At 50.2% G+C, this 13465-nt stretch overlaps 1 protein-coding gene across 2 annotated transcripts in view; it reads right to left on the bottom strand.

The window, feature by feature from the left end:
• The window catches only part of LOC129842940 (tRNA dimethylallyltransferase-like), a gene marked incomplete at its 5' end in the record, with an annotated part of 30228 nt that extends 18640 nt beyond the window's left edge, over positions 1-11588 (bottom strand). For both annotated transcript variants that reach the window (XM_055911649.1, XM_055911650.1), the window contains 1 exon segment: positions 11511-11588. In XM_055911649.1, the coding sequence (XP_055767624.1) occupies positions 11511-11588 (78 nt within the window).
• Positions 11589-13465: the final 1877 nt, after the last annotated feature.

Here is a 13465-nt window from a genome sequence, read left to right as displayed (position 1 = left end):
AAGAGGAGGGAGGAAGAGAGGGGGCTGAAGGTAGAAGAGGAGGGAGGAAGAGAGGGAGGAAGAGAGGGAGCTGAAGGTAGAAGAGGAGGGAGGAAGAGGAGGAAGGAAGAGGAGGGAGGAAGAGGAGGAAGGAAGAGGAGGGAGGAAGAGGAGGAAGGAAGAGGAGGGAGGAAGAGGAGGGAGGAAGAGAGGGGGCTGAAGGTAGAAGAGGAGGGAGGAAGAGGAGGAAGGAAGAGAGGGAGGAAGAGAGGGGGCTGAAGGTAGAAGAGGAGGGAGGAAGAGAGGGAGCTGAAGGTAGAAGAGGAGGGAGGAAGAGAGGGGGCTGAAGGTAGAAGAGGAGGGAGGAAGAGGAGGGAGGAAGAGAGGGGGCTGAAGGTAGAAGAGGAGGGAGGAAGAGGAGGGAGGAAGAGAGGGGGCTGAAGGTAGAAGAGGAGGGAGGAAGAGAGGGGGCTGAAGGTAGAAGAGGAGGGAGGAAGAGGAGGGAGGAAGAGAGGGAGCTGAAGGTAGAAGAGGAGGGAGGAAGAGAGGGAGCTGAAGGTAGAAGAGGAGGGAGGAAGAGGAGGGAGGAAGAGAGGGAGCTGAAGGTAGAAGAGGAGGGAGGAAGAGGAGGAAGCTGAAGGTAGAAGAGGAGGGAGGAAGAGGAGGGAGGAAGAGAGGGGGCTGAAGGTAGAAGAGGAGGGAGGAAGAGGAGGAAGCTGAAGGTAGAAGAGGAGGGAGGAAGAGGAGGGAGGAAGAGGGGGCTGAAGGTAGAAGAGGAGGGAGGAAGAGAGGGAGCTGAAGGTAGAAGAGGAGGGAGGAAGAGAGGGAGGAAGAGGGGGCTGAAGGTAGAAGAGGAGGGAGGAAGAGAGGGGGCTGAAGGTAGAAGAGGAGGGAGGAAGAGGAGGAAGGAAGAGAGGGAGGAAGAGAGGGAGGAAGAGGGGGCTGAAGGTAGAAGAGGAGGGAGGAAGAGAGGGAGGAAGAGGAGGGAGGAAGAGAGGGGGCTGAAGGTAGAAGAGGAGGGAGGAAGAGAGGGAGGAAGAGGAGGGAGGAAGAGAGGGGGCTGAAGGTAGAAGAGGAGGGAGGAAGAGAGGGGGCTGAAGGTAGAAGAGGAGGGAGGAAGAGAGGGGGCTGAAGGTAGAAGAGGAGGGAGGAAGAGAGGGGGCTGAAGGTAGAAGAGGAGGGAGGAAGAGGAGGGAGGAAGAGGGAGCTGAAGGTAGAAGAGGAGGGAGGAAGAGAGGGGGCTGAAGGTAGAAGAGGAGGGAGGAAGAGAGGGGGCTGAAGGTAGAAGAGGAGGGAAAGATATAAAAGAGGGAAGAGGAGGAAGGTGATGATGAGATGAATGTAGAATAAGGCGGTGGAAGCTGAGTGACGAGGACATCAGGAAGAAGATAAGGAACGAGCAAAGAAACGAGAGTCATATTAAAAAGGGAGGAGAAAGAGGGTGAGAACTAAGCTTGTCCCTGGTTAAACCCTAACCGAGACCTGGTCTGACCTGGGTTAACCTGTACTAATAGAATATAACCTTGCGCCAAGCCAGGTATTGGAGACAGTGAGAGGCTGCTAGCTTACATGCTGACCACACCGCTCTCGTCATGTGCGCTGAAAAATACAATTACACATACATGTTATTCAATCATTGCACCCACACTGCTCACGCGTGTCAACAAGCGTCTGCGTAGCCAGGTGCTAAAATAGAACCTGGTTGTATTTGGGGCGCTTGACGCGCTGCAAGTCCCGCCTCTCCCATCTCCACATTGGTTTTTAGGAGCATATACCCACGTGGGTGATTGAAAGATGAACTGAGGTCCACACTCCAGTCCAGTTGGTGGTGGTAATGCACCTTAAAGTTGGTTGACAACCATCATATAAAGTCCATAGAAGAAGAAGCCTGAAGGAGGAGAGATTAGTAGAAACAAACTTTTACACTTTTATCTGTGGATTAATTGTCGGAGGACCTTGTGCATTTCAGGTAAAATAACAACCCGACGTTTATCTCCCAGGACAAATCAGTTAGCAACAGCAAGCTAGCTAGCTAAATTGCCATAAACGTTTAATGCTTTTCGACCGGTCCCCAAATTAATATAGTTGGTTCAGAGTTTGTTTTGATATTTCAACCTGCGTGTCCTGATCATCTGGTGTGGGGGGACAAAAATCAACATGCACACGATGGCGCATGCGAACAGTCTGGTCAGCATGTTAGTGTTGACCGTAATACAGCCTAACACTCCGGTAAACATCATGGTTGGCCAACACTGGCCTTGAGTGAACCTACTGACCCTAATGGAGCTGTTCATCGACCATCCCTCACCAAACGGACTAAGTGATCGATGACGTCTTATGACTAATGAATAAAGTACCTATCTATCTATTAGGGATGTAACGATTCACCGATACGCATAGGTCCCCGGATGTTTACGATATGAGTGCATGGGTCAGTGGGAGCCCAAAACCGATCCAAAAACGACATTCATTAGTGGGTGATGGTTATTTCAAACATTCCTCCCCTAACTGATAGTGGGGTGGTAGGTGCCCAGTTTCCCTTATGACTCAGCTCAGGGGCCTACATACACCACAAGACACATGTCAGCTCAGAGAGAGCCCAGCTCAGAGAGGGCCCAGATGTCTACTGCTATGCAAACAGCAGTAGACATCAACTCCGGTTGAAAGAGTATTTTATTTTGAAAACTTTGGGTGTTTTAAGAGCTGTTTGTTTCCATTCATCAAATTCACACATACCAGGGAGACATCTACTTTCACCCCTGCGTCTAATCTAATGATTCCATCTAATGATTCTGGATAAAGTTGTCACCAGTGACACAAAAAAAAGCTTGGTAAAGGGGATTGGACATTGAGAAAGGAAGCTAACTCTATATAAGCCTATCACAAACCAGCCTAGCACTCTGGTAAACATACTACTGATCCCCAAAGGAGGTCATTAACTTCATGTTCATCCACCACCATCATCATCATCATCATTAAAATGACTGACGTCTTGTTGACTGATGAATCCGGATAGTCAGGGAGCTTAGAAAAGGAGATTAAGAGAGGTAGCTAACTGGATCAAATCGGGCAGGCCAGCCGCATCCACAGTATCTACTGACCCCGATGGAGGTGTCGTAGCGTCGATTGGGAAGACCGTATATTATCAAATCAATTCTCTATAATATTAATTATAACACAATTATATGTATAATTATTCAACGCATCACGGAATAGTAATTAACTAGGAAAGTCGGTGGGTACCATGGAAACACGTTGTTTACAGTGTCAATTTCCCAAATATATAACTCTTCAGATATTTTCACATCTTATCGATTACGGTCTTCTATTAATGTGATATTACCTCATCAGTCATATTCTGAATGTCGCAAACCCTTGGATATCTGCACGAACCTTATCTTATTCATTTACTAACTTAATAAATCACATAACTACATAAAACACACAATAGGTCATACATTAGTTACTGACATGATAGAAAAGTCCCTAGTGTGCTAAGCCGATATGACGGCTTGGTAGACAAAGGAAAGGGGTGGGGACAGTTCAAGAGCGGGAAACTCCGAGAGGATTCACTGTAATACAGTTGATAACTACACTCATGAAATGCTAATACTTTTAACATGAACAGCCGCTGATTCGAAAATAAAATCGCAATTTACATATTTACGAGTGTATGCCTTTGTTGTCCCTCTCTGCGATCCGTATCCGGTCCGTCACCTGGATAGATTGTCGACAGAGAGTTTGGTTTGTCCGCCAGAGATTAAAGTCTTTCGTAGTTGTAGCTTGTTATAATGGATACGTCAGCGTTACCATTTGGTCGTTCGACCGGTTGCGTTTACCAGACAAAAATACTTAAAAAGCTGCAGCCTGAATAATTGTTCTTAAGTTTGTAGATTTATTAGCCATTTCAACGTGGGAATGATCTCCACGTTTTCTGGTCTTGTCCTTTGAATGACTTGTAGTTTAAAACCACTTCACACACCAGCGTCACCCAGCATGTATTGGTCTCTAGAGTGATAGCCAATCCAATGTGAGGACCTCGTTCCGCCGTTATCTTGACTGTAGATTTCTTAACATTTTGAGACGTCCAGCTTACCTTGGGTCTCTTTGGCATAAAAATTTCAATTTTGTCACGAGTGGTTTTATACTTTGTGGAAGAAGGGCGGTTCCATGACGCATGATGTAATGTCTGGGCACACAGGGGCGTGGCCACTGACTAGTTAAAACTCTATATCTAAACAAGTATCTCATTTAGAAGGCCAACATCACATCTTCTCACAAATAGTTTCATATTCACTCATATATTTTATACAACCATCAGATGCAAACCCCATAATTGAGAAGTGTACAACAGTAATGTGTGTCTCCTGTCCTTCATGACATCACCAAGTGAGACAAACTCGACATGACTGTCCCTTAAGCGTCCACGGACCATTCCCACATTCTCAAAAATAGAAATATTGTTTAATTCTCCAATTTTGGGGATTAGGAGATTTGGCAAGAAAAAATGTCTTTGTTCTCCATTTGCTCTCTCCCTCAATACCCCATGGCAGTGAAGAGAGAGTTTCTACCAGGAATTTATGACTGTTGTAAAACCTGTGGTTGGGGGAGAGAGAGTGAGACGGGGGGGAGCCACGATATACACCCAAAAGGGCCACGTCGTGACAGAGGATTTAACTTCTTTAGGGAAACAGCGCTAATGTTGGAAACAAAACATCATTATGTCGTCTTCCAGAGTCACATTTACTTATTATTCAAGCTACAGCACACAATATTTTACGTACAATAGGTTTTTAAAGCGGTCTAAAGGACTGCAACTGAGTGCTAGAGGCGGCACTACAAACCCTGATTCGATTCCGGGCTGTATCACAACCGGCCGTGATTGGAAGTCCCACAGGGCGGAGCACAATTGGCCCAGCGTCGTCCAGGTTAGGATTTGGCACGGGGTAGGCCGTCATTGTAAAATAAGAATTTGTTGTTAACTGACTTGTCTAGTTAAAATAAAAGGTTAAATATAATAGTAATGAAAGGACTAAAGAGAGTCTACTTCCTGTTTGCCATGGACAAAACATATTGCGATACTGGAACAGTTACAGCCTCAGTAGTTCACCAAGTCAGCCTAAGTATCGTGATTGGCCAACATCGTCTGGCCCTCAGCGGAGGCCTTCATTACTGATGTTGATTGACAATCGTCACCCGCTAGTGACGGAGAAGAAAGCTTGGAACTAAGCACCAAGGCTGGCCAGACAAGCAGACACCCAGGCAATGTGGACCAACACACACACCCCGTCTCTCTGTCTCTCTGTCACACACACACAGTCTCTCTGTCACACACAGTCTCTCTGTCACACACAGTCTCTCTGTCACACACAGTCTCTCTGTCACACACAGTCTCTCTGTCACACACAGTCTCTCTGTCACACACAGTCTCTCTGTCACACACAGTCTCTCTGTCACACACAGTCTCTCTGTCACACACAGTCTCTCTGTCACACACAGTCTCTCTGTCACACACAGTCTCTCTGTCACACACAGTCTCTCTGTCACACACAGTCTCTCTGTCACACACAGTCTCTCTGTCACACACAGTCTCTCTCTCACACACAGTCTCTCTCTCACACACAGTCTCTCTCTCACACACAGTCTCTCTCTCACACACAGTCTCTCTGTCACACACAGTCTCTCTGTCACACACAGTCTCTCTGTCACACACAGTCTCTCTGTCACACACAGTCTCTCTGTCACACACACACAGTCTCTCTGTCACACACAGTCTCTCTCTCACACACAGTCTCTCTCTCACACACAGTCTCTCTCTCACACACAGTCTCTCTCTCACACACAGTCTCTCTGTCACACACAGTCTCTCTGTCACACACAGTCTCTCTGTCACACACAGTCTCTCTGTCACACACAGTCTCTCTGTCACACACAGTCTCTCTGTCACACACAGTCTCTCTCACACACAGTCTCTCTCTCACACACACACACAGTCTCTCTCTCACACAGTCTCTCTCTCACACACAGTCTCTCACACACACACAGTCTCTCACACACACACAGTCTCTCTGTCACACACAGTCTCTCTCACACACACACAGTCTCTCTCACACACACACAGTCTCTCACACACACACAGTCTCTCTCACACACAGTCTCTCTGTCACACACAGTCTATCCATCTGGCACAGGCCACTGAGGTCAGACAGAGAGGTGAGGAGGTTTAAGCCACTTCTGTCCTAACAGGATTAGGACTGGGGGAGACGAGGGTGGAGGAAGAGACTCGAGGGGGAGACAGGATCAAGGCTAAGGGGTCAGTGCAGGTCAGAAGTGCTTCAGGCTGTCTTGGCTGCCCAAACCCCCACTCAAACCCAAATAGGAGCCTAGACACTTCAAGTAACCCTTACAACCAAGTCAGTAGATCTGAAATGGCTGGACAGGTTACAGGTCAAATCTACATGGGTATACCACCCCCCCCCCCCCCCCCCCCCCCCCCCCATTGTCTGTGTATGATTGTGTGTCGGCTGTCAGAGCAGCTTACCGATCGTTGTGGCTGTACACAGCCCATCTGTAAATAGCCCATCCAAACTACCTCATCCCCATATTTGTTTATTTCTGCTCTTTTGCTCACCAGTATTTCTACTTGAACATCCTCATCTGCACATCTATCACTCCAGTGTTTATTGCTAAATTGTAATTATTTTGCAACGGCTGTTTTAAACGTAGTGGTTAGGTTTAGAGTTTACGGGTTAAGGTCAGGGTTAGGGTTAGGTTTAGAGTTTACGGGTTAGGGTCAGGGTTAGGGTTAGGTTTAGAGTTTACGGGTTAGGGTCAGGGTTAGGGTTAGGTTTAGAGTTTACGGGTTAGGGTCAGGGTTAGGGTTAGGTTTAGGGTTTACGGGTTAAGGTCAGGGTTAGGGTTAGGTTTAGAGTTTACGGGTTAGGGTCAGGGTTAGGGTTAGGTTTAGAGTTTACGGGTTAGGGTCAGGGTTAGGGTTAGGTTTAGAGTTTACGGGTTAGGGTCAGGGTTAGGGTTAGGTTTAGGGTTTACGGGTTAAGGTCAGGGTTAGGGAAAATAGCATTTTGAATGGAGATGAATTTTAGGTCCCAACTAGGATAGAAGAACATAACGTGTGTGTGTGTGTGTGTGTGAAAGTCAGCTCTGATTACTACAGCATCGTGTTGATAACACACACATAGAAGAGATGAGGAAGAGACTGAGGGGACAGAGAGAGGAAGAGGAGGGGACGGAGAGAGGAAGAGACTGAGGGGACGGAGAGAGGAAGAGGAGGAGGGACGGAGAGAGGAAGAGACTGAGGGGACGGAGAGAGGAAGAGGAGGGGACGGAGAGAGGAAGAGACTGAGGGACGGAGAGAGGAAGAGACTGAGGGGACGGAGAGAGGAAGAGACTGAGGGACGGAGAGAGGAAGAGACTGAGGGGACGGAGAGAGGAAGAGACTGAGGGACGGAGAGAGGAAGAGACTGAGGGACGGAGAGAGGAAGAGACTGAGGGACGGAGAGAGGAAGAGACTGAGGGACGGAGAGAGGAAGAGACTGAGGGACGGAGAGAGGAAGAGACTGAGGGGACAGAGAGAGGAAGAGACTGAGGGGACAGAGAGAGGAAGAGACTGAGGGGACGGAGAGAGGAAGAGACTGAGGGGACGGAGAGAGGAAGAGACTGAGGGGACGGAGAGAGGAACAGAATGAGGGACGGAGAGAGGAAGAGACTGAGGGGACGGAGAGAGGAAGAGAATGAGGGACGGAGAGAGGAAGAGACTGAGGGGACGGAGAGAGGAAGAGACTGAGGGGACAGAGAGAGGAAGAGACTGAGGGGACAGAGAGAGGAAGAGACTGAGGGGACAGAGAGAGGAAAAGACTGAGGGGACGGAGAGAGGAAGAGACTGAGGGGACGGAGAGAGGAAGAGACTGAGGGACGGAGAGAGGAAGAGACTGAGGGGACGGAGAGAGGAAGAGACTGAGGGGACAGAGAGAGGAAGAGACTGAGGGGACAGAGAGAGGAAGAGACTGAGGGGACGGAGAGAGGAAGAGACTGAGGGGACAGAGAGAGGAAGAGACTGAGGGGACGGAGAGAGGAAGAGACGACTGAGGGGACAGAGAGAGGAAGAGACTGAGGGGACAGAGAGAGGAAGAGACTGAGGGACGGAGAGAGGAAGAGACTGAGGGGACGGAGAGAGGAAGAGACTGAGGGGACGGAGAGAGGAAGAGACTGAGGGGACAGAGAGAGGAAGAGACTGAGGGGACGGAGAGAGGAAGAGACTGAGGGGACGGAGAGAGGAAGAGACTGAGGGACGGAGAGAGGAAGAGACTGAGGGGACGGAGAGAGGAAGAGACTGAGGGACGGAGAGAGGAAGAGACTGAGGGGACGGAGAGAGGAAGAGACTGAGGGGACGGAGAGAGGAAGAGACTGAGGGGACAGAGAGAGGAAGAGACTGAGGGGACGGAGAGAGGAACGGAGAGAGGAAGAGACTGAGGGGACGGAGAGAGGAAGAGACTGAGGGGACGGAGAGAGGAAGAGACTGAGGGGACGGAGAGAGGAAGAGACTGAGGGGACGGAGAGAGGAAGAGACTGAGGGGACAGAGAGAGGAAGAGAATGAGGGACGGAGAGAGGAAGAGACTGAGGGACGGAGAGAGGAAGAGACTGAGGGGACGGAGAGAGGAAGAGACTGAGGGGACGGAGAGAGGAAGAGACTGAGGGGACAGAGAGAGGAAGAGACTGAGGGGACAGAGAGAGGAAGAGACTGAGGGGACGGAGAGAGGAACGGAGAGAGGAAGAGACTGAGGGACAGAGAGAGGAAGAGACTGAGGGGACGGAGAGAGGAAGAGACTGAGGGACAGAGAGAGGAAGAGACTGAGGGGACGGAGAGAGGAAGAGACTGAGGGGACGGAGAGAGGAAGAGACTGAGGGGACAGAGAGAGGAAGAGACTGAGGGGACGGAGAGAGGAAGAGACTGAGGGGACGGAGAGAGGAAGAGACTGAGGGACGGAGAGAGGAAGAGACTGAGGGACGGAGAGAGGAAGAGAAGGAGGGACGGAGAGAGGAAGAGACTGAGGGGACAGAGAGAGGAAGAGACTGAGGGGACAGAGAGAGGAAGAGACTGAGGGGACGGAGAGAGGAAGAGACTGAGGGGACAGAGAGAGGAAGAGACTGAGGGGACAGAGAGAGGAAGAGACTGAGGGGACGGAGAGAGGAAGAGACGACTGAGGGGACAGAGAGAGGAAGAGACTGAGGGGACAGAGAGAGGAAGAGACTGAGGGGACAGAGAGAGGAAGAGACTGAGGGACGGAGAGAGGAAGAGACTGAGGGACGGAGAGAGGAAGAGAAGGAGGGACGGAGAGAGGAAGAGACTGAGGGGACAGAGAGAGGAAGAGACTGAGGGGACAGAGAGAGGAAGAGACTGAGGGGACGGAGAGAGGAAGAGACTGAGGGGACGGAGAGAGGAAGAGACTGAGGGGACAGAGAGAGGAAGAGACTGAGGGGACGGAGAGAGGAAGAGACGACTGAGGGGACAGAGAGAGGAAGAGACTGAGGGGACAGAGAGAGGAAGAGACTGAGGGGACAGAGAGAGGAAGAGACTGAGGGACGGAGAGAGGAAGAGACTGAGGGGACGGAGAGAGGAAGAGACTGAGGGACGGAGAGAGGAAGAGACTGAGGGGACAGAGAGAGGAAGAGACTGAGGGGACGGAGAGAGGAAGAGACTGAGGGGACAGAGAGAGGAAGAGACTGAGGGGACGGAGAGAGGAACGGAGAGAGGAAGAGACTGAGGGGACGGAGAGAGGAAGAGACTGAGGGGACGGAGAGAGGAAGAGACTGAGGGGACGGAGAGAGGAAGAGACTGAGGGGACGGAGAGAGGAAGAGACTGAGGGGACAGAGAGAGGAAGAGAATGAGGGACGGAGAGAGGAAGAGACTGAGGGACGGAGAGAGGAAGAGACTGAGGGACGGAGAGAGGAAGAGACTGAGGGGACGGAGAGAGGAAGAGACTGAGGGGACGGAGAGAGGAAGAGACTGAGGGGACAGAGAGAGGAAGAGACTGAGGGGACAGAGAGAGGAAGAGACTGAGGGGACGGAGAGAGGAACGGAGAGAGGAAGAGACTGAGGGACAGAGAGAGGAAGAGACTGAGGGGACGGAGAGAGGAAGAGACTGAGGGACAGAGAGAGGAAGAGACTGAGGGGACGGAGAGAGGAAGAGACTGAGGGGACGGAGAGAGGAAGAGACTGAGGGGACGGAGAGAGGAAGAGACTGAGGGGACGGAGAGAGGAAGAGACTGAGGGGACGGAGAGAGGAAGAGACTGAGGGGACGGAGAGAGGAAGAGACTGAGGGGACGGAGAGAGGAAGAGACTGAGGGACGGAGAGAGGAAGAGACTGAGGGACGGAGAGAGGAAGAGACTGAGGGGACGGAGAGAGGAAGAGAAGGAGGGACGGAGAGAGGAAGAGACTGAGGGGACAGAGAGAGGAAGAGACTGAGGGGACGGAGAGAGGAAGAGACTGAGGGGACAGAGAGAGGAAGAGACTGAGGGGACGGAGAGAGGAAGAGACTGAGGGGACAGAGAGAGGAAGAGACTGAGGGACGGAGAGAGGAAGAGACTGAGGGGACAGAGAGAGGAAGAGACTGAGGGGACGGAGAGAGGAAGAGACTGAGGGACGGAGAGAGGAAGAGACTGAGGGGACAGAGAGAGGAAGAGACTGAGGGGACGGAGAGAGGAACAGAATGAGGGACGGAGAGAGGAAGAGACTGAGGGGACGGAGAGAGGAAGAGACTGAGGGACGGAGAGAGGAAGAGACTGAGGGACGGAGAGAGGAAGAGACTGAGGGACGGAGAGAGGAAGAGACTGAGGGGACAGAGAGAGGAAGAGACTGAGGGGACGGAGAGAGGAAGAGACTGAGGGGACAGAGAGAGGAAGAGACTGAGGGGACGGAGAGAGGAAGAGACTGAGGGGACGGAGAGAGGAAGAGACTGAGGGGACAGAGAGAGGAAGAGACTGAGGGGACGGAGAGAGGAACGGAGAGAGGAAGAGACTGAGGGGACGGAGAGAGGAAGAGACTGAGGGGACGGAGAGAGGAAGAGACTGAGGGGACGGAGAGAGGAAGAGACTGAGGGGACAGAGAGAGGAAGAGACTGAGGGGACAGAGAGAGGAAGAGACTGAGGGGACGGAGAGAGGAAGAGACTGAGGGGACAGAGAGAGGAAGAGACTGAGGGGACGGAGAGAGGAACAGAATGAGGGACGGAGAGAGGAAGAGACTGAGGGGACGGAGAGAGGAAGAGACTGAGGGGACGGAGAGAGGAAGAGACTGAGGGACGGAGAGAGGAAGAGACTGAGGGGACAGAGAGAGGAAGAGACTGAGGGACGGAGAGAGGAAGAGACTGAGGGGACGGAGAGAGGAAGAGACTGAGGGACGGAGAGAGGAAGAGACTGAGGGACGGAGAGAGGAAGAGACTGAGGGGACGGAGAGAGGAAGAGACTGAGGGGACGGAGAGAGGAAGAGACTGAGGGGACGGAGGTACTCACTCTTGAGGAAGCGATTACGCACCCATTTATTCTGTTTTCTGGCATACCGTCTAGTAGCCATCTTCAGATTCTCTACCCCTGAGAGAGAAAGAGCTGTCCATTACATCTGTCTCACAGTAGACACACACAATGTGAGAGACATGAGCAGTTCTACAACACTTAACATGACTGGAGACAATAACATGACTGGAGACATTAACATGACTGGAGACATGACTGGAGACATTAACATGACTGGAGACATGACTGGAGACATTAACATGACTGGAGACATTAACATGACTGGAGACATGACTGGAGACATGACTGGAGACATGACTGGAGACATTAACATGACTGGAGACATTAACATGACTGGAGACATGACTGGAGACATGACTGGAGACATGACTGGAGACATGACTGGAGACATTAACATGACTGGAGACATGACTGGAGACATTAACATGACTGGAGACATTAACATGACTGGAGACATTAACATGACTGGAGACATGACTGGAGACATGACTGGAGACATTAACATGACTGGAGACATGACTGGAGACATTAACATGACTGGAGACATGACTGGAGACATTAACATGACTGGAGATAACATGACTGGAGACATTAACATGACTGGAGACATTAACATGACTGGAGACATGACTGGAGACATGACTGGAGACATTAACATGACTGGAGACATGACTGGAGACATTAACATGACTGGAGACATGACTGGAGACATTAACATGACTGGAGACATGACTGGAGACATTAACATGACTGGAGACATGACTGGAGACATTAATGACTGACATGACTGAGACATTAACATGACTGGAGACATGACTGGAGACATTAACATGATTGGAGACATGACTGGAGACATTAACATGACTGGAGACATGACTGGAGACATTAACATGACTGGAGACATTAACATGACTGGAGACATTAACATGACTGGAGACATTAACATGACTGGAGACATGACTGGAGACATGACTGGAGACATGACTGGAGACATTAACATGACTGGAGACATTAACATGACTGGAGACATTAACATGACTGGAGACATGACTGGAGACATTAACATGACTGGAGACATGACTGGAGACATGACTGGAGACATGACTGGAGACATGACTGGAGACATTAACATGACTGGAGACATTATCATGACTGGAGACATTATCATGACTGGAGACATGACTGGAGACATGACTGGAGACATGACTGGAGACATTAACATGACTGGAGACATGACTGGAGACATGACTGGAGACATGACTGGAGACATGACTGGAGACATGACTGGAGACATGACTGGAGACATGACTGGAGACATGACTGGAGACATGACTGGAGACATGACTGGAGACATGACTGGAGACATTAACATGACTGGAGACATGACTGGAGACATTAACATGACTGGAGACATGACTGGAGACATGACTGGAGACATTAACATGACTGGAGACATTAACATGACTGGAGACATTAACATGACTGGAGACATGACTGGAGACATTAACATGACTGGAGACATGACTGGAGACATTAACATGACTGGAGACATTAACATGACTGGAGACATGACTGGAGAAATTAACACGACTGGAGACATTAACATGACTGGAGACATTAACACGACTGGAGACATTAACATGACTGGAGACATTAACACGACTGGAGACATTAACATGACTGGAGACATTAACACGACTGGAGACATTAACATGACTGGAGACATTAACATGACTGGAGACATGACTGGAGAGATGACTGGAGACATTAACATGACTGGAGACATTAACATGACTGGAGACATTAACATGACTGGAGACATTAACATGACTGGAGACATTAACATGACTGGAGACATGACTGGAGAGATGACTGGAGACATTAACATGACTGGAGACATTAACATGACTGGAGACATTAACATGACTGGAGAC

This window comes from Salvelinus fontinalis, unplaced genomic scaffold (assembly GCF_029448725.1).
Source record: "Salvelinus fontinalis isolate EN_2023a unplaced genomic scaffold, ASM2944872v1 scaffold_0077, whole genome shotgun sequence".
Taxonomy (NCBI): domain Eukaryota; kingdom Metazoa; phylum Chordata; class Actinopteri; order Salmoniformes; family Salmonidae; genus Salvelinus; species Salvelinus fontinalis.
This window is presented reverse-complemented; position numbering and strand designations above follow the sequence as displayed.